Source organism: Apteryx mantelli, chromosome 8, assembly GCF_036417845.1.
Source record: "Apteryx mantelli isolate bAptMan1 chromosome 8, bAptMan1.hap1, whole genome shotgun sequence".
NCBI classification, from domain to species: Eukaryota; Metazoa; Chordata; class Aves; order Apterygiformes; family Apterygidae; genus Apteryx; species Apteryx mantelli.
This window is the reverse complement of record NC_089985.1, coordinates 34,761,555-34,784,161: the sequence shown is the minus strand read 5'-3', so window position 1 is coordinate 34,784,161 and position 22,607 is coordinate 34,761,555. Positions and strand designations below refer to the sequence as shown.

General features: G+C 36.0%; 1 protein-coding gene across 1 annotated transcript in view; it reads left to right on the top strand.

Annotated features, from left to right (window-relative positions):
- LOC106491608 (BEN domain-containing protein 5) overlaps window positions 1–22,607 on the top strand; it is a 608,958-nt gene that overhangs the window by 224,726 nt on the left and 361,625 nt on the right. Inside the window, exon 4 of the mRNA XM_067301224.1 lies at window positions 19,034–19,128. Within this exon, the coding sequence (XP_067157325.1) occupies window positions 19,034–19,128 (95 nt within the window). The remainder of the gene's footprint in view (window positions 1–19,033; window positions 19,129–22,607) is intronic.

Sequence of the window (22,607 nt, the reverse complement as noted above, 5' to 3'; positions counted from 1 at the left end):
CATCTGAAAATAAATCTTGATAGAGCAGAAAGAAAGAAAAAGGATTGTATTCTGTAACATGTATTTGATTTCAGAAAAGAATATTACCACAGCCTGTAGAATTTCCATGCATATTTCTAGGGTCTTCAGCTAGCAAAAGTTCCATCTTTAAATCCTTTTTTCTCAATTTCATGAAATTTGTGGAATTTATGTCTGTTTTTGCCTTCAAATACATTGTAAAGGGTTTTATGGATTTATAAAAACAAAAGATGGATTGGGAATTTTTAAAAATTATAATATATCTACTTTAAATAACACATTCAAGCTTCGGGTAGCTAATTTAATACATGACAGTAGTAGAAATGCAGACCTTAGAGAAAAACATGACAGGACAAGTAAAATGCTGTTTCCCTGAATTATTACATATAAGATAAAGTTTATTATATATAAAATAAAACTGCTATAAAGTGTTCATCTTGCGACTCCTCCACAGAGCTGCCCAACAGGGTGGCCTCTTGTTTACTTAAAATGGTGACCTCCCTTTCTATGAATCTGTCATTGCTCTTCACATACTAATATTCTAGCTGTCCTCATGATTTTAGTTGTCGCTCCTTATTTGTTTGTTTCTATGACCGTGTGTCAACAAGGCCCAAGCGATGTGCTTTTGAAAAGTGGTGCCAAATGATGAGAATTGAAACATGATGGAGCATTGTAATAGAACAACACAGCCTCCAAGACATTATAATTAACTTTGACATGCTAATACTTATTTTACATTGAAAATGTTCCCTTTTTGATATAAGAAATAATTTGGGGGAGGGCTGGAGGATGACACAGAAAAGATGACCTTTGCTAAAGGCATCTACTCTCATCCTCTGTCAATTGTAAACCACAGTAAGTTGCAAATGTTTCCTGCTTCATAATGGGAACTTGTGAGGGAAAAGCATTAATTTCTACCTCACATATGAGCTATATTTATTAGATGCAGTACGATCAAGAAAATCTCTGGGAAATGTAAGCCTTTGGTCTGACTGGAGCATATTAATGTGTGAGAGGGAAAATATTTATGCTGTCTTTAAGATTTTGGGAAATTGGAGTTACTGTGGCTTTGTCTGAGTTTCATGTGGCTTCCTTGGAAGACTCATTGGGAGGTATTTTGTGCATATATGTCTTGTGAAGTGGTAGTTTTTTTTGTTTTGTTTTTGCAAATACCTTGTACGGTCTTGTTGCAGATTTAAATTTTCAGTATTTAATGGTATCCATTACATTCATGAAGGAGACTATGCATTCATTTGTTTTTTCTCTCTCCTTCCCTCTCATTTTTTATACAATATAAGCAGATATGCACACAAAAGATGTTTCTTTTTTCAGATATGTGCATTTTTAAGAAAGCACAGTTACCAATACAAACTCTGCATTACTACAAGTTGTAAGATTATAGTACTAGAATCATGTTATATAATGATATAAAGGTTTTATGCAAGGTTTATTTATACACATATGTGGTTATTACTACTGGTATAAGAAAAATGAATGAAGGCATTGGAAGTAAACGAATATTTAATTAAATATTGCTCTAAGTTCTCTGGTAAGAAGGTGACACTCTTGATAGTGGGATTTAAACCCTTATCTCTGCTCTATGACTTTGGACAATGCCTTCAAGTTGGCAAGAAATGGGAAATTTCAGAGTAAACAGGTACAAGCAGGCAAATACTGTAGATGAACTCAGTTGCTGCCACAGTTCTTCTGTGTAAAAGCTTCTGAGATATGATTGAAGCTGAAACCTAAATGGAGATAAAACAAATAGGACTAAGCTAAGTCTAAAAGGTAAAGCAGAAGGGGTTTATTTATTTTTAGGTAATGAGATTACTGTTTAAATTACATTTCATCTCATTATGGGACTGTTATGTCTGTTACCTCTCTTTCTGACATTAAGTTACTATATACTGCAGATTCCAGCTAATGACTTTTTGAGGGAGACATTTAGGACATTTCCTAGGAGAGGCTATAGTCATTTTTCTACTGCAGAAAAGGATGGAAATTCTTTTTGAACATACCAGTGAGTTAATTTATCTGATTAAGGATTAATTATGATGATATGGTTCCAATGATTAGCTACCCTAAATGTGAAATTTGACTTGATATATTACAGATCTCTAGAGTAAACAGCTCCGTAGTCTTTGACCTGGTTTGGAATGTAAATTTTTTGACTAAGATGGTGGTAATTTTATTTAGGACCAAGTTCTGCAACCCCTATTCATGCTGAGATGCACTTTTTCAGTCAATTATTTCTACAGAGTGAATACAACTGTTAATGTGCAAAGGTATCATTCCCCATTAAAGCAGTCAAGTCCCTGCATGCAAATGTTGTGTTAAAGAGCACGTTTTGCCCACAGATGCAAGGTTGGGTTTTTTTTTAATCTAAGAGAGGTAATCTTTTATACACAGAAGTTCATAAAAATTAAACTGACCTTTTTGTCTTTTTTGTGGTAGTGAACTGTAAAGCTTAAACACTTATTAAACCCTCTGTAAGCAATATGACAGAATTCTGTCACAACAGCTTGAAGCATGAAAGTAAATTAATGTTTATACCAGCTGAAACTGTTCCTAGTTTCCTGATGAGTACTTCACTACAGCAAACAGCTTACTTTTTATATAAATAAAAATACATCTCAAACAATAGTGTCTTCAAAATATTCTGACAGATCCACTGGTTGTGGCAGAATGTCATGTAAAGGCACTGAGTTGAATTTTGACATTATAGCTCAGATTTTCTTTTTCTAGAAAGCAGGAGCTTCTAATTTTTCTGTACTTTATTTCTTTTCCTTTCGATTTTCTCATAATCATCCCATAATCAAATGATTATCCATTAGTAAAGCTGAGGGAAACAGTTAACAATGAGAATGCTGAGACAATAGCAAATTAGTTAATAGCCTCAGAAAAATGTGTATTAGGAGTCTACTGAGTTAAACGCTTTCTATTTAAAACAAACACAAGATGACTCTAAAAGTGCATTTAAAGAAAAAAAGGTTGAGGAGGAAACCTTTATGTTAATATGACCTTATTCAAACGCATCCACTCTCATCTTTTGCAAATTCTAAACCACAATAAGTTGCAAATGTTTCCTGCTTCATAATGGGAACTTATGAGGGAGCTCTAGCATGATCAAGAAAAACTGGTAAATGTAAGCCTTTTGTCTGGCTGGGGCATATTAATGGATTAGAAGGAAAATGTTTATGCTGCATTTAAGGTTTTGAAGAAAATGCAGTTGTTCTGGTTTTGTTTTTGAGTTTAAGGTTAATGGCAATGATGATGATATCTGATAGTGATTTCTTTGGGGGTACTGAATCTAGATTTTTCAAGATTGACCACCTTGTCTGAGATGGAATAGACTTTCGTTTAACTGTGTATATGTAACCCTGTGTACTGAGCTGAGCAGATATGATATCTAATTGAAAAGAACAGCTATGTGGCTGAGAGTAATGAAGATTAATTAATGTACTAGTATTGCTAGAGAAGTGTTTGTGATAAATTTTGCAGTTATTTTGTATACAATGGGAAGATGAGAGACTGGATTATAATTGGCATGGGGTTGAAGAATGTCCCAGTTTATGCTCTCTCACTATAGCATTTTTCCTCCCTAAATTGCTTTTTTCCCAGACCAGATGTTTCTTCTTGTACTTAGTTTTAGTAAACGGTTTATATACTTGACATCAAATTCTGTCATTGTGTAAAGAGGTTTAATGCTTTCAGTAAAATTTTTCCTATATATAACATGGCTGCATTTGGCTGGACAAACAGGATTTGTTCAACTAAGGATTCTGACCTGGAACAATAATGCAGCTTTTGCATCTTCCTTAACCAAATCCTATTTAATATCTTTAAATTATTCTCTTATGTCAGCTTTGATTATGTTAAAAGTACTATACAGTGTGAAACATTGACATAATAATAATACGCTGTGTTCATAAAGTATTAGAAATTTTCTGTAATTAGCTCAATTTGTAATTTTAAAATAGTAAGAGATAGAAAAACAGTGGGTTTTTTGAGAAAACTGCAGGTAAAGGATGACTGCAGCAATATTAGTAAAAGGCAGGAAGCTATATCATTGCTAATCAATCTAGAGAGCTCTGTCTCTTACAGATGTCAATACAAAGTTAAGTGCTAAAATAATTGTAGTGTAGGCTTTCTCATAATTACTGTTGTTCATTTGGTATGTTGCGCAAAAAAAAGAAAAGAGGAATTTGCTTTGCAGTCAGCAGCCGCAAATCTCTAAGGAGAAGGAAAGAAGATAGCAGAAGGCTGATAGTCATCCATCATTCCTGACAATTTCACAGCCTAGAATAACTTGACAGAGACCCAGAACAAAATGTTGTTGAGAATTGAATGCTGCTAAGCTGAGTGAATTGACTTTCTGATGTCAAAGCAGGACCTGCCTGAAGTGGCTGATGATTTTCCTTTTCTGATTTCAGAAACACTGATGTTTAAGCTGCCTTGTGGTATGAATACTCTGCGCAGATTTGGAAACTGGGGAACTATTTAAAAACTCTGTCTCTAAATCTTTTTAAGGGCTTTATAAAGTAATATGATTCTGGCCAGGAAGTGTGCGGGTTTGAATCACGCTTACTAGTACAGAGGATTTGAACTTTGCATCCTCTTGCTCCAGACAGTCAGAAGCAGGCGTAAGGAATCCGAGTTGCTCCTAATGTGTGCGGGAACAAGACATTTTTCCAGGAACCGGCTCGTGCCGGCTCCGTTTGCGCGAGGCTGTACTAGCTACTCTGTCGCAGGCCCCGGAAAGGGGGGGTTGTTAGCACTTTGTTACCGGCAAACTCTGTCTCTCTGCACAACCTGGGCATGAATCGGCCGCCTTTGAATCGTTTTTAGAATAGGTACAAAATCTTTGCATTAGAATGATGTAAATTGCTACACAGTTTTAATTTAAGTAGCATTTGGTATACAAAGGAGATCATTTTCCAGCTATTTATTTAGAAAAAAACATGAGATTGGAAATGTTCCTAAATTATGATAATTAGACATTTATTTGCCAATAAATATTGCCAGTTTTATCTACTTTTCAAAGAATAACCTTCTAAATTGCTTACAACCATTAAAACGTATAAAGACCACGCACTGCAGGGTTTAAATGGAAAGAGCTCTGTTTTGTAAAAGACGTTTTATATCTTAGGAGTGTAAAAGAAATGCAATATAGATAGGACATGCTGGCTAAGTATGCTGTCACTGATCAATAATGTAAAAGGTTTAGCAGGTTTATTTGTAAATCTAACAGTATAGATTTAGTCAGAAGGGGGCCTTGTACTGTACACACAGGTATTTAAAGGTTAGGAAGAAGGAATTTCATTAGTCTGGCAAATCTTCTGCTGTCATTTCCAAATATCTTTGAATTGTTTCCAAATGTATTCTCACATTTCTGTTGTGCATTTTTCTGATTAATGGATGTATTACTAGCACGGTGCTTCATTGCTAATTTAACTGCACTATAAATTGGCATAAGGGACAGACATTTTCAAAGTGCTTTGATTCCCAGTAATGATATTATAGCAACTATCTGTATGTTAATGTAGTTATAGCCAGTGTAAAAAGGTTATGTTATCAAGCCTACTAGTCTACAGCATTTTATCTTTGTTTTCAGTTTGTTTAAAAAAAGTAACATATGATGCCTAATAGACTGAGGCATAGAGCTAGTATTTTATGGCATCCATTGCAACCTTAAAGCAGCCATGAGAGATATAAAACTGAAAATTGGCAAGCCAGTTTTATTGTATCTTGGTGCTAAAATAAAATAATAAAAAAACCCTTATGTACCATGGTGTCATCCTTTCCTTCTCCTTCCCTCTGCCTTCTCTTCCCTTCATCACAAGAAAGAAAAAAAGCTAAACTTTCAAAAGTTAAAAATAACTCTAAGAGTTTCAAGAGTTAAAGAATAACTTCGTAACAGAGAAAAAAGCTAAACTTTTTCACATTAGGAATTTAGGACAATTGTATTCTGCATTTGTCTAGAGGTCTTACCTAATCAATATAGTCTATCCAAGAAGAGGATTCTAAGGATAAAATAACTGTCATTGTCACATACTCATCAAAAGTTATTTCTTCAAATGATATCAAGTATTTTGTGTGTCTCCATTATTTATTCTATTCTTTTCCAATAAAATGGATACGAGAGCTTCATTGCAGACAGTTCTCTATGTAGCTAGGTAGTTACATGCATTTCTGTAATGTAGGAACATGTAGGAATTTTTTTTTAAGGGACTGAATGTTTAAAGGAATGGATATATTTGAGTATTTTTATGAATATCTAAAAAAGAAGTTTTAATAATTCATTATTTTCATTTACCTTCTCAGTTTTATTTTGTAAACCAAAAGTTTGTTTACAGATTGCACAGCTTCTACAAATGCCTTTCAAGCGATCTGAAGTTGTCATTCATCTGACAAAGATATTTTGTTTGAGATATTCATCATTTTGTGATGTTTGTGTTTTGTTTACACTGCCTCAGTAATTCACTTCTGGGACTAAAAGTTGCTTTTGAGGTTTAGGCACACTGCAGGATGCCAAAAAAGCATCAGATTCTTCTGTATTTGAAAGCTTTTGAGCCATCAAGAGATCAAAAGCTGCCAGAATCGAACCCGAGATCTGCCATTATAAATAAGGCACTGACAATTCTTATTGTGAAAGGTTGTCCCAGGGGTGAAAGAAGCAAAGCAAACCGAATTGCCCTGGCATTTTCATAAGAAAAATCTGGATATGCAATGGTATATTTCTTTGAGAAACTTTTTATATATAATACAATGAAGTCTGCCATAACACATTCTGGTGCACAAATAACCATTTTAGCTCTCTTAAACAGCTATTGAGACAAAAACATCTTAAAACTCAGTTGTGGTCAAGAATGCCAATTTCTTGGGACAACAGCTGGCCTGGTTTTGAACTACAACTTACTCTGCTAATCTGGTATTTATATATGGAAATTTTTTAAATGTCAAGAAAACATTTGTCTAAACATTGGAACAGCTCTTTTAATTTTACCACACCATTTTAAGACTGTTTCTCAGACTTATGTATCATGAAGATATAATTTAAAAAAAAATCCAATAAGTAACACAAGTCTTCTCGGCAGAAGTACGTAACTGCATTAACTTACCATAGTTACCTACTGGTTATGTTTGTAATAAGAAACTCTTTTCTCAGCTGTATTTTAGCTGAGTTTTTTAAATAAGAAACACATTGTTAATATGATTAAAACCCTGAAGCTATTTACAGAACTCTTTGTAGATATTTGTATCTAAATTCTTTGAATTTTTTTCCTTATTTGCTGTTGGTAGGGCAATAATGCAAAACTACCATATTTATCACGTTAAAACTTAGCAATAAGATCATCCAAGCAAACGTCTACAAGCCTGTTATTTCAAAACAATCTATAAGAACTGTTCAATAAAGAACATTCCTTATATGTATAATTCAGCTTTATCTTCATTGATTTGTTCATATTTTCAATAGGTTTTATAATTGTCAGTGTTCTAGTAAAATACCATGTAATCTGGTTTATGGTTAGGGTAATAGAGTTACAAAAGTTGACAAAATTTCAATCTATCTTTTAAGTTATTTTTTCCTATTGGCGTGCTTTTTTTCAGTCAATTACTTAAGAAAAGGAATCCTGTGTGAAAACTTGAGCTGTGCTGAACAGTGTGAGAAAAGGAATCATTCTCTCCCAAAGAGGGTACCTGACTGCCATCCATTTTTGGAAGATGGACATCTTTTAGTAGGAACAAACTTTATGGCCACCTTTTTATGCCAGTGTTTCATAAAAATTGCCATGGTATAGACAAATAAACCTAACAACTCCTATTAAACTACCTTTTTATGCCAAGAAAGCACAAACGCTACTTGATGTGAATGTATTATTTATGCAGTTATTGATCTGCTTTTGCGGTGCGGGCAGGCAGTGCGCGTAGGGTGCTGAAAGCGGCACCTGAGGAAAGATGGTCCCCTTTCATGGGGAGTCTTTGGTGGCAAAGTTTGCTGTCGGTGCTGTTGGCAGAGAGCGAATGACTCAGCTTTCCACCCCGGGGATGGCTGCAGCTGGGCTGGGAGCGGGCTCTTTAGATCGCTTTGATTTCTGCCAAGGAAATCCCTAATGATCCTGAACTAGGGCAGTGCTAAGCCACATATTTTACCCCTCCTGAGATGCACCGTGTGCTCCTCCTGCAGCTGACGCCCTCGATCTGACTCACCGTTATATTTCTCACCATTACATTTACAGCGTGAGTCTTCACTCCTGGCTTACCTGAAGTGCCTGTTGACTTTGGTGTCAGGTGTGTAAGGAGGACAGTGGAGACAGTTTTCCCACGTAATGGCTATTTGTGTTTTGACAGACGACTAGGCCCGTTTTCTGGAAACCCCTAGGTATTTCTGAAGCTTGTATTAGTATTTTTCATTTGTTGAAGTCTTCTGCTCAGGCCACTGTATACACTTCTTTTTATCCGTATTTTCCTGCCTCCCTTGTTATAAGTGGATACCTCGCACACTTGGTCACCAAAGTAATTTTGCAGATTTTTGACTTTGTGATACATGGTTATAGGCTGGCTTTTGCGATATGATAACTATAGATTTAAGTCAGATCAAAGAAAGATTTGTCATATAAACTGTATTAAAAAAAAAGCCATGTAAATTGTGTTAGTGGTTTGGGAAGGTGCACTTAGAATTCAAATGATACCTTGGAAAAATAAATAAAGATGATCAGCTGTGATTACTTCATAAGGCAACTGAGAAATGTCTCAGATCTTTGCTCAAAAGAAATTTTTCTGCTGTAATGCTTGAAATCTCTATCTTCTGCTGTTTTGACTATATACTTCTTGGAAATCTTAAAGGAATGCTACTTAAATATTGTTTCCAAAAAAACTCCTCTGAGTCTTTTTTAACAAGAGAAACCTGAACAACATAAAGTGTGGCAGATCTTTTGCAGCATTATGGATAATATTGACATGTTCTATTAAAATACTGTATTATGAAGCAATGGTACCAATTTTCACATCTCTCCAAAAGGGATTTCAGCAACTTTGAGTATTCCATCAAACAGGCATATTAACGAATGCAGATTTTACCTGTTAAAATGCATGGAGCATTTGTGTTAGCTGATAGCTGTACTCTGCTGTTGTTGTTGCTTTGCAGAAGAATAAATAATCATTTAGAAATGCTGCTTTCTCTGCCAAGAGGGCACTTTGAAACAAATTTCTATACTAGCTTTTGAAAGTGAGCTCAAGTAAAATCAAATCTGTAAGATATTGAAAGGGGCTTTGGTCATATATGATATGATTTCTTTAGATAAGATGTTCAGCACTGTACCATGTTTATCTTTTTTTGGAGACTCATTTTTGGTGGAAAATTACCAGAATTTGTGCTGAGCCTTGCTCAGTATCTAAGCAATGTTTCTGATAACTTAATATATAGTTTCAGCAAAGTACTGTATACTGAGTACTTCAAAGCCAATAAAGATGAGCAATCCATTCTCAAATTCTTTTTATTCACATAGCATTTCAGATTGATTTACATAAACTAACAAAACAATATTACATTTAAAGTTGATCTGTAACAGTAATAAAAATGTTCCTGCATCCCAAAGCTGCAGAAATGTCACTTCCAATCTACAGTGATCAGTTGCTAAGTACAAATTGTGCCTATGGGATTATGGCAAATCCAGCATTTTTCTCCATATTGCTGCACTATCTGAAATCCTGGATGAGAAATCTACCCTTACTCAGGAAGGAAGTGCGAGTATTTACTGAACTTGAAGTCTCTGGGGACACTTAAAAGTGTGGCTTAATGTATATACATTTGAGAGCTTTTCTGAATACGACCATGTTTAAATCCTGGTCAGGAAAGGACTTAAGTTTTACCTATGACATTAAAAGAAAAGACTTACCTGGCTGGACTGCAGCTATACCGCATGCCCCAGTAATGATGCATGATCACTGGGAAAATTTTTTCCTCCAGCTGGAGTTAGTGCCAGGGAGGAACGACACTTGTAATACAGAAATGCAGCACAAGGCACATTGCTTTAATATACTTAACTCTCCTGTTCAAATCGTATTAGTTCTTTTATTTAGCTGTTCTGCTGTTCATGACACTGCCAGAAAGCGTTTATTAACAAATTGCGAATCACCTTTGAAAACAGACTGAGATCATCATTTGAGTCTAACATTCACCATTTCAGCTTCAGAATGGGATTTTCAAAGCTATGAGGACAATTCAGATACCCAGTTACTATTGCGGTTAGTTAGGGTGGTTCCGAGATCTCATTCTAAATGCCAAACAGACAGGTACATGAAAATAGCAGGAACTACATCAGATTTCCTTCTGCTTACCCTGGGTTTTCTTTTGAAGGACAAAATAGTCCTTTGAATAGTCTGTCATTACAAGATTTGGACACTTAGAGTGGAATTTAAGGTAATGAAAGTTGAAAATGTAAAAAATAATGCTGATGTACTGTAGAAATCATAAGCAGCTTTTTCAAATCAATACACAGGCTACTTGTCAATGTTAAGATTCCAATATAGACTAACATATTGATTATATTTCCTTGTAGAAGTAGGTGAATTGTGTAAATGTTGCAGCATTGCAAATGGATTCAGCTAGAAAGTGTGGTAAAAGTATTTTAACTTTAAGGTAGAAAAAAGCAGGGGTTACTAATTTGACAAGAGAAAACAAGAGGGTACATGCTGTAGCAATATCCCTTAGCTTAATGAACTTGATAACATATAGTTTATATTTTTTCACAAAAAAACTTCTTTTTTGGTGGTTTTTCAGTGACGCTGCAGTTACTTCAGTGAGGATTCAATTTCAGTTCTGTCTAAATATGAGGGAATCCACAATCTGAGAAGACTTTTATTCCTTTCCTGATCAGAATCATGCATGTCAGAACATAGAAAGTTCAAAGGTTTCATTGTAATAGCAATCAAAACATTTGCAGAAAAAATAAGTGAAAACCAAGGAATAACATGGACACAAAGCCCATCTGTGCCTACTTGCTGGAGAAGTAAATAGAAAGTTTTCATGTTTGCAAGGCTGTGATCCCAATAACCTAACTAAGACTGCTGGTAGCAATAAGTACTGGTTGTACACATCAAAGATTCTTTGTTTTTGCAGCCCATCAGAGAATACTGAGGTAAATATATTAACTATTGGTGCTGTTTTTGAGCTCTCCCATGTATCCTGTCTTTCAGCTTTCTTTGTGTTACAATGTCCTTCTTTTCCCCCATAGGTTTTTTTCCAGAAGCTCCAGGCAAACAATAGCTTTTAACTGTGAAAAATGCCAGCTGCAAAAATCCAAAATAAACAAGTGCTGGAAAAGCTTCATCCAAATTTGTCTCTTAGCAGGGCTTTCTTTATCTCCCTTTTGCTTCTTGCAAGGACCCACACATGAAAAGACTTTTTCATTTTCATTTCCCAGCCTGGGTGTCAGATGGATTGCTGCCTTTATGCTCGCATCCTATTTAAATTGTGATTATTACTTTCTGTGTTTTTCAAGGGTTCAGCAAAATCGTGATCCATACAAATATCACTGCCACTCTCTTGTTAGTGCCACTCTCACCTACTGTCTTTCATTATTTCTGTGAGAGTGTCAGTTGTCAGCACTCGGCCTGCATGCTTTAAGCTTGAGTAATTATGGCTACATATCAGATTGGGTATCCGTCACAAATGGCTAATTTGTTGATAAGTGTATCTCTTCTCGGTAAGATGGGCTTTGATTCTGGATCATAGGCCAACTGCTGCACTTTATGAAGGCCCCAGAAAATAGACTTTATAGAGAAGAAAGGATGAGTGAAGAGAAAGCTCACCATCATCCACATGAATTACTCAGTGCTTGCTACTTTATTCTCCAGTCTGCAGTAGCACACCTCATGCCTGTGCTCATAATTACGGGCTCCTTTTTACAGTGGTTCTCTATAACCATGATAAAGGGACTATTCTTGTGCCTCTTCCCTTTTTCCAGATTGGTCTCATTGATTCGAGGCCTTCTGTGGCCCCTATATCATGAACAGGATTTGGGACAGAAAACTTTTCACTGATAGCATTATCTTTTTTGCATTACTAAGAATATGTAGTATTTTTTTAAAATCCTACTAAACTTCAAAGCCTTTCTTCTCACTATGTAATAATAATTTCTATTAGGAAAAGGAAAACTTGAGTCTTTTCAGCTGCTTCCTCTTGAGGCATGCAAGATATCAGCAAATTGTGCAAACACGTTCTAAAACAGCCAGCTGTTACAATCCACCTGCAGCCATAATATTGATTGAAAAGAATATGGAACCTAAACATGGATAGTTTCTGTAATTATGCAGAAAGAGTTTAATACATGACTGTACTTCAAATGTCATCTGGCAATGGCTGTTAGACGACATGGAATACATTAGAAAATAATTTAGCTAGCTTAGAAAGTCTCAGTACAAGATCATGCACTGTTTCCTAATTTTATATTTGAACTGATTCCTGAAAGCATTACCCATGTGTATGGGTACCCATGAGAAAGTCAATGACAAGACCAGACATCCAGTCAAATACCAGATAAAAAGTTCCTCACACCTTCCTGTAGGTCTGCAATTTGTTAGCAATGTAACTACAGGTAGTTTTTTTGCCAAAGACTGTGTATATATGAAAGGATAGGAAACAGAAAATAAGAGAGAATTACCTTTTTTTTCAAGCGCCATTTAGAAAAAGATGTTCTTTTCTACATATAGTTTGACCTTTTGCTAAAATGGAAAAATTTTGGCAAAAAGTTTTCAGCTTCAAACATGTTTTAAGTACCTAAGTAGGCTGGTTACAAGTCCTGTTAGGGCCCCTCATATTTTCTTTTTGATGAGCCAAGACAGTAGAACATTTGTCTTGCCACAGAGTTGTAATTCCATTGGAGATTTTAGCCAAAGGGAGCAAGGAACATGAACCAGTCTAGTTACACCACTGCTGGATTTCTAAATGGATATTTCTGAGCTTTCAGTTGAAAGTTTCAGATTTTGATGTTCAGATGAAAAGCAAAAATTTTTGCAGAAAGTTGACTTCTGTTCTGCAGGGGTACGAGAGGTTCCATAATAAATTTGCCATTTTCCCAAGAAAGGTTTGATGAGAAAACTTTGAGTGATTCATGACTTTTCAGAGTGTTTAAGTCTGATAGGCAGAGTGTTTACGTCAGATTAGCAGTCAGTTCAGGGCATGACACCAAATAGGGAATAGCAATTCCTCCTGTGGTCCCCTAGGAAGCCTTCTGCTAGGACCTTTGAGTTGACATGCCCAAAAGATGGTTTTCTCCATAGTATCCCCCTTCCCTAGGTCTTATGTGAGATAAGACTGATGGTGACAATAAGATCCTGGATGAAAATCCCTAGTGCACACAAGTGTTGCATCTCCTGTGGGTCTGTGTTTAAGTGTATTAGTATGGAGACAATGAAAAAACTGCCAGAAAGGACAGATAAGCAGGGTTCATGCTTAAATTGGTAATTATTTAAAAGAATGTTTTTTTGTCATTAAAATAAAGTTATGCCCCATTAAGTGAAAGACACAAATAAAGCTTATAGGTGCCGAGCTATCATGAACACCAAGAATAACTCAAATATTCAAATGCAACGATAAATGATATGCTCATTTTATACTTGGCATAGCAGTACATCAGAGATCTTACTACATTAAAATACTTTGGGTCTTATTTTAGTGTTGCTCCTTGTAACATCCTAGACTTTAGCATTTCTCTCTTTCAAGTAACTAAATGAGGAGCTCTAGCAAGGGAGAAAAATTCTATAATTCACAATCTGTAAACAATTTGCTGCATCACTTTCATAAGACTTTGGCACCTTGGAAGAACTTGACAATTTCCAGTTAACAAGACACAGGTGCAACTGATTAGCAAATCTGGTAGGGCTCTGGATGGTTCCTACCATCCTCCCTCAGTAGGTGAGTATTTATTTTCCCCTTCTGACAGCTAGAAGCTTTTGAGTACTCCTTAAATGGAAGGGAAAAAGGCTAAATGCCATCAATGTTTAAAACTTTTTCAGTTGAAAGGATGTGTTCCCTATAAAGGGAGAAAGAAAGTATGGGTTATTTTAAATGTTAACAGTAATGAATGAATTAAATTTTAAAAGGTCAGAAAAATAACCTTTACAAGTCTTCATTGGGGATTTTGCACAGACCTGATTGTTGTATTTGTTTTCTTCATCATCAATGGCAATTGCAGGGAATGTTTTTTTATTGTTTTGAAGTTCCTCCAATATAATTAATATAACTTATAATTGCATAGTTTTGTATAAGGTGCTTCATCACAAAAGATCCCAAAGACCTTCTAATACAAACATAGAAATACAACACATTTTTGGTGAGATGGGAGCAATTCCAGGTTGCCTTTTTCTCATATTCAGATCTGATGAGACAAAATCTCCCAAATCATGAGGTTGGCTCAAGAAACATGACTAAAAAACAAGTTTCTTTTAATTTATCTTTTTTTTTTTAATGGTCATAATTCCAAAGTAGGTCTGCCTTTAAAAGGGATGAAAATTTACATTTATAAAGGAAAAGAAAGAGGAACATTAAAAAAAAAAAAAAAAAAGAAAGGAAGGTAGTAAAGGAAAGATAACCAAGATTCTTCCCACAGGCAAGAACCCAGCTCACAAAGAGATGCAGGTTTAAGGAATTCACAAAAAACTATAAAATCTAAAGAACTGGCAGGAGAGGAAATAAATCCCCCACAGTACCCAAGACTTTTGGATCTTTAATGTTCATTCAAAGAACAAGAGCCGAGATTTAAAATGCAGCTGAAAGGTCTCTGTGTTACTACGCAATGCCCAGTTCGCTCACCTTGGCTGGCTGAACGGAGGAGCTGTGCCCGCCTGACTTCAAACAGTTGGTCCCCAGGTGCCTTTGCTGGCTTATAGTTAAGGCTGCATCACACTTATGCAGCATCATCCACTGAATTGGCATTATATTATTAATAATAAATATATTGTCCATAATACTCAATATTTGTATATTATATAAATATTAAGAATGCCCAACACTTTCTGTTACAAACCCTGTTTTCAGTTACTTATAACTTTTCATACTTGTAACAATTTGACAAGGTGCCAGGTGTCTGCCTCAGGCTGGATTTTGTGTTTTTTGGTTTGTTTGTTTTCTTCTTTTAATGCCAGCCAAAGCAGCTCAGCTATTCCAGAGAGGTAGGCTAGGGAAAACCATGCAAAATGAACCTGGCAGTCTTTTTGAAGAGACCTAGTGCCCCTCTGCTGGGAGAAGGCGCTTAACCTTTTGCAAAGGGGTGACTTTTCTGTTAGAGACCTGTCTCAGTTGGTAGGTTCAGATGGAAAACCTGCCAGAATGTGGGTGACTTACAGTGAACCTTTAAAAATCACAGTTCATCTGTGGACACAGAGACTTGTTTGAATATGAGGTCCGATATGTCCGTGCTCACCAAGCATGCTCAATTCCTTCAGCTCCAGTCCAAAACCATACTCCTATGCTCTGTTCCCCCCCAAAACTAGCAGCTCCTTCCAGTCCCAGACTGGAAACTGTTAGTGAATTTCTGGTAATGAGGTAGAATGCGTGGCACATTTAGCCCATCTTTTTCCCTTGTATTCAACATTCATTTTAATATCACTCATTCTGAAACCACTAAGCCTCCCTTAACAACAATTTATCTCTTTAATTCCTGAAATAAATTTGCAAAGGACTGTTAGGAAAAGCAAATTTAATTGAACAGTAAATTTGAAGGCCGAAGGCAGGGCCAAGCCTCTCCCCATTCTCCTTTCTTACTGAGTTCAGCAACAAGGTACCCCTAAATGCATACTTAGGACACATCTGATGGAAAGAGGAGCTCTTTCATGTTATTTCAGTACGCAGAACATACCTGTGTTGTCTCACGCTGTTCAACACCTCACTCAGACCTGTTGGTCTCACGCACAGAATCTGGACTACAGCAGTTGCCTTCCTTGTCCTTTGTCACCACTGTGCAGCCTGATGTATCCACAAAGACACCGGAGTTGGACCTGGTGGTGTCCTGAGAGGCTGTTCTGTAACGTGCCTGTTCCACCTACCCAGAAATCACAGGTCGCTTTGTTAGGCAGACTTAAAGAAGTAGCCAACTGCAAATAACTCAAAATAGCAGAAATCACATAATTTTAATTTTTGATACAGCATCAGTTAGAATATTGCTTTAGCGGTATTAATGCCCCCCAAATGAATACAAATGGAAGCATTATTATTATGAAGATTTCTGTCACTTTTCTCTGAATTGACACTCTGGAGACCAGAGTAATCTCTAGGGAATTTGTAAGTACATTTCATCTGGTTTAATTTTCTTAACTTCACTTTTTCTTTTTAACCATTGCTAGTAAAATTTTTTTCATTTTTGAGTATGTAAATTATATTACTCATTAAATACTACCTATTGTAAGTTTCTGTAATTCATAAAAATACGCAGAATAGTGATAAGATACTTAGGAGAGTGTTTAATGTGCATACTGTATATCTAGTCTTGTTGCTCTTTACAGTTTAGAATTGGTGTGTAGAAGAATATCAGTATAGACAAAAATTATACCAATAGCCAATCCTCTTGTTCAACAAACGTTTGCTTGCTGTATCACAAACTTTTATAATAACATTTGGTTCAAAAATGTTTGCATACCTTATTGAGCAAGTTGCATATTTTTCTGCTTAAGGGAGGTATTTTATAGTTATTACATTTTTACACACTTCACTGGCTGAGCTGCATGGACTACTTTAACTATCACCAAGAATATTCGACTGCGTTCAGCTGCTTATTTGAGTGCTTTGGTTTGTGTACTTTATTACTTTAGCAGTGTACTTTGATAAAGTTCTGTTCTGTGCTGTTAAATTTTTGGTACTGCCAATCTTGTTGTATATCATGCTAGGAGAACTGCACGCATTGCTAACTGCTTACTCTGCGGTGAACATGAGTGGTTGAAATGTTATAATCTGTAGTGTTTTGTTAAATGAGCTGCATATTTTTGTTTTTATATACGTTGCTTACCCAGTTGTGTACGTTTGCCCAACTCATTATACAAAATAAGCTTGATTGGAATAAGAACATTCTCTACCAGCTGTCTGCTCTGAGTCAGTATGTAACAAAATTAGCAACTTTCTCTTTCCAACAGTGGCATGATTGCATCCAAAGTTTAAGGCAATTGGTTTGGAGATCTTGTTTGTTTCATTCACTCCATGCAAACATCAAGATTAACAAACCAATTTGTTGCAACTTAATTTGTTTTCACAAATATGAACAGAGTTAAGTAACAGAGAAAAACCCAGCATCCTAATACAGGAAAATGCTTCCATGTATAGGATGAAATGCATTCACTTATATATAGAACTAAATGTAATTATTCAACTTAGAGATGTACACTGTAAAAATAAGAAGATGAAAAATAACTAGAGACCTCCCAAGAGGGATATTGCATCAAATAAGCAACACCCTAAATACTTAAAATGACAAGTATAAGGTTTGGTAAATTGTGTGCCTTCATCGGGAGGTTATGAAAATAAGGTCATATCATGACCTTAGAAAAAACGCAGAACACTGCAATAGACAAAATATGTGGAAAACTCATGTACATAGATATGTAGTTTGCTCATTATCATTGGTATAAAATTGAATTAACAGCTTTAAAAAAGTGTTATTCTCAACTTGTTAGTTTTTTGAATCACTTCCAGTAAAAACCTACAGGCTATTCTTAGACGTTGTTTGACTAATATGCAGAGTTTGCATACGTAGCAGCTTGTGCTTCCATTTACAAAATCTTCAGCACTACCACTCCTCAAAAAAACCTTTCTTAATTTTTCTTGATTACAGAGGTGCTTTACTGGGGCTATATGGTTCACCTTGATTCCTGTCTGCCCCACATATCAGTGCAAACGTGCCTGGCCATGTTGGCTATGTCCCTCTGCTGATTGCTTTTGCTTTAATGTTATAATTCATTGTTGTCAGAACAGACTGCCTGAAAGGTCCAGATTTGTTTTTGTGAAATTTTACATATGAAAGCATAATTAATCTTACTGATTTAGTCAAAAATGTTTGATTTCAAACACTGGCCATTTAATACTCATACTTTTCATTAGCTATTATTTAGGAGTATAAGCATTAGAATGGTTTGTTCTAAAAATAAATGTGTCGTAGGGACAAACATTTTCAGCAGCACCTCTTCACTGATATCAGGGGAAAAGAAATTTAGAGAGAAAAATACAAATGGAATGTATTGGTATATCCTGGAACATCATATCAAAATTAATTTAGTATTCAGATTTCAATTTTTCTGTGTTCATTAATGTTGGGTATCAAAAGAATATCATATATATTGGATTTAATATCTGAAAAGTAAATATAATGCATTAGATGAACTAGGTCTAACCTAGACTTTCTTAACAACAATAGAACAGGTTAATTTTGCATAAAATATGACTTAGAGCAGACAGAAGGTAAGGAAGAAGGTTTTGTCTTTGTGGCGTTTCTTGGTTTTGCTTTTCACCCCAGAAGGAATTTACTTTCAGAATCAGTCCATTACCAATCAGGATCTAGAATTTGTGCTGCTTTTGAACTGTTAAATATCAGCTGCAGCTTACCCAAAGTTACCGATGTATAACAGAATCAGAGTTAGACTCTTATTTTTCTTCCCTGTCATGTTCAAACAACTGATGGTTATGTGTAGTTCCTGCTGTATTAGTACAAATACACTGTACAGTTCTTGCAGAGGAAAATTCTCCCTTTAGCCAAGGGGACTGAAGAGAAATATTCCTTTCTTTGATGAAAGGAAATTGGAAGCCTCTATTCATTCCTACTCCTGCATGAGGCCTAAGCAGGTAGAAAGAAGTAACTAAAAAGCTCTAAGACATGAAGCAGCCAGGTTTCTGCAAGGCCTGCTTTTCCGTCCGCCAGCTTTCCACCACCCTCTCTGACACTCAGTGCAACTGGAAGTGCTTTTCTGTTTTGAGATCTGAGTAGACTATTTCATAATTTATGCCTGAGCTCTTTTCTTTGCTGTTTTTCAGAGGGTGATTTTCAACGTTGTCAACTTCAGTAAAACAAAAAGTCTCTATCGAGATGGGATGGCTCCAATGGTGAAATCCACAAGCAGACCAAAATGGTAAGTTATCCTTGCAAAGACTTGCTTAAAAGGAGGAGAAAAGTGTGTTTTATCTGGTATTTTTTGTAGCCAAGACCTTGTAATTCAGGTGCTGCTTTTGGTAACAGTGGACTAATACTTTCATGCAAGAGTAGTGTGGTGAGAACAGGTTCTCCTTGGGACAGGAGGTGGACAAGATGAACTTTGGAGGTCCTTTCCAGCCTTACTTGTTGCACCGGCGTGTTGTAGTGCCTTGTTTCAAGTAGTGTGACCAAAGTGATGTCCATGTAGTAAGCTGAGCAGTCAGAGCGTGGGCCAAAGCACTGTTCAGTGACCTGCTTCCCTGTCTGAGCATTGTGCAGTCCCTGGCCCAGGTTTGCCCTATGTCAACTCACCGATGCCTGGGAATGATATGGGCGATAGACTGGGACAGGACCTACTTCGAAAAGCCTATTTGAGTTTGGTCCCCCTGTTTTGGTGAGGTCAGAGTCTGGTGGTGAGAAAGTGAGCTGTGCCATGAGAGCTGACCTCGTGTGATGAACAGTCTCTGGTCTATTAGATCTACTAGTACAGATGGAGCCTGAGACACCAGGAGGCCAAATGACTTGGTTGTAGGCAGCACAATATATACAACACTCACATATGAAACACACATGAATGTCCATATAGATGGTACATTTCTCAAAGAAAAAGTAATGAAATGTCTACTGTGAATAATAATATGTAAATCTAATGAGTCCTAATGTATGCAAGAATCCCAAGAATTATATGATTTGTCTTTAGCCAGGAGATTTGTTTGAATACAGATCATGAGGTTAGGCCATAAGTGTACAGTAATGTATTCCTGTAAGCCTTTACAGCTACTAGTCTTTATTTGTTAATTAATTACACATTTGATCAATCTGCACATTATCTGAGCCTTACAAATTTATCATTCTTAAATACTTCAACTGTCACAAAATTTCCACCCACATAATGTTAAATTTTGGTGGTGATAAGATTATAATAGCTGTATTGCTTCCTCTTTATATGACCAACCAATATGGCTATTTGTTTTTTAAACTAGATGATAAGATGATATGGACAGAAGAGCTGTCTTAAAATCCAGTTAGTGGATGGAGTCAATCCCAGCTCAATAGGAGCATGTAATAACATTGAAAATTAATTAAAAAAATCCATTGTGTAGTGTTTTTGTAGCAAAAGTCATGTTAATTGTGTTTACTGTTTAACTTCAGAAGAATCTTTTGGGGGCATTTCAGGGCCATGTTTCTTAGGCCTACTTTCATCATCTTTCAAATGCTTTTCTTTCTCTCACTGGGGTCTGGTACTTGCAGCTAAGTATATTGTGTGTTAAGTTTACCTATAAATCAGATATTGCTTTCATACAAATTTTATGCCTTACTTTGGTTTCAAATTAAAGTGTAAATCTTATAAACCAATGCTATTTTTGAAAACAGGTTTCTCTTCTCTGTCTCAGGAGATCTATTTATTTTTGTGTTTTATATTTTTAGGGGGTGTATTGTGCTCCCATGAAAGTGAGGAATGAATAGCACTGCCTGGAGTCAGGCACAGTGTAGGCAGCAGGTGCTGAGCAGCTTCCTCATGCAGAGCTACTACTATACTTTAACCCTGTTTGAGAAATCCTAGTTGTAATTTTTTTTCTTTAAACATATCATTATTCTATTAAGGATTTTTTTTTCCTAACAGTCTGTGTACGAAAACATCTTTGAATGAGATTGTACTTTGAGCATGCACATTAATTTATAGTCTTACTGGGGACTTCAGTGATACTGGGGTCTATTCAGTATAATCTTCTGCCTTAATAGGAGTAATATGTATGTTCCAAGTGGGAAAACACACTTTTTTTTTGGATATATGCTTTCTATTAGAGCAGTCTTCCTTTTGGATTATGCCTTTTGCGATTACCTCCATATCTGTTTCCATGGCATTCTAGTGAAACCTGTAAACAAAATTATTCTCTGTTTTTCTGTTTGCTAAAACAGGATTTACTGGTACTTGCAGTTGCTAATGCAGCATTCAGCTAGTTGTGGTCCTTGAATATGAACAGGTCACCATCCAATCATATGAATTTGATCCTGTTTGATGCTTTGTATAAATACCATTAGTCTAGTAAGCAATACTGAGTCACTCAATGCTGCAAAAGTGCTGAGGTTTACACAAGTGTACTCAAGATTCAGAATTGTGGATGGAACCTAACACTTGGAATTCTCCACCTTATATTTAAATCACCATAGCAGTTTAGCAGATATAATGTAATTAAATTGGAAAATGCTATATTAATTATAAAAAAATTGAAGCAACACAAAAGCTTTTAAAATCAAGTTAAAAGAAGTAAGACTACCAGAAACCAAGCTCTGCAAATATTCTGTAAGAAGGCTTGGTCCTTCATCTCTGAAATGCTCTGTACCAAATATTTGAGGAACTCATTGTTATTGTGCCTGCCTGCAGGAGGCACGTGATCCATACTGAAATTCTCCCTACTTCCCCTGGCTACACTGATTAAAAGCAATGCTGTGTCACACACAATTATTCCACTCCCTTTTTTTGTACAGACAGGTTTGAGTTTTAGGATAATAAAGTGTCTATTTTCCTTTTTGCATTTGAGAAATGTAGGTATATTACTTCTCTTAACAAAAGATGTTCAGGCCTGAGTTATGCCCTTCTGGTTTAAATGAGAAACTTCTCATTTCATCCAGGATAGAATTTGACCATATACATTGCAAAATCCTGCATATCAAAAGTAGATTGGCCTCCAGAGACTGTGAATTTTAACATTTGTTTTGAATGCAGTTATGCGAACATGGCTTCAAGCTTTGCAACATTTTGTGAGTTTGATTCTTGACTCTGGAACAAATCATTGCCAAGTGCTCTTGAAGTACAGAGCGAGTCAAACACAGATCAACATTTTTGACCTGTATACTCTTGCCCTGTGGGGTAAGATCTTTAAATGCAGTCAGCATCAAGGTTCAGTTCAGTGTTACTGATGTAAATGGAGTATATCACTGTCATCAGAGAGCTCTATGTGGACACAGATGTTCTGGTGTTGACATATTCTTCTCTTTTGAAGTAAGGCCAAACACTTCCAGTAATGAGCTACTTAAAAAGAGGAAGCAGTATGCTGAAGGATAAGGAAAAACAGATTTCATGGTAAAAAAAGATTATTTTTTAGGAAAAAGCAGAAAAATAAATTCTGATTAAAATGATATCTGTTTTTCCATACACAGTACAGAATTTACTGCATGTTGATATTTTTCATTCCCAGAGGGATAGAGCCAAAAAAAAAAAAAAAAAAAACCAAAATACCTAAGCAGGTTAAGTTCCAAGTCCCTCTTTCTGTTTTTCTGTGATTTTGGGGACGTGCTATGTTGATGATACATACTATGGGGTTGTGTCAGTTGCATCAGTCAAATCTCACTGCAATGAACTGCAGCTTATGTGTAGAAATACAGCATTGCCACATCATGTTACGTCAGTTGCAT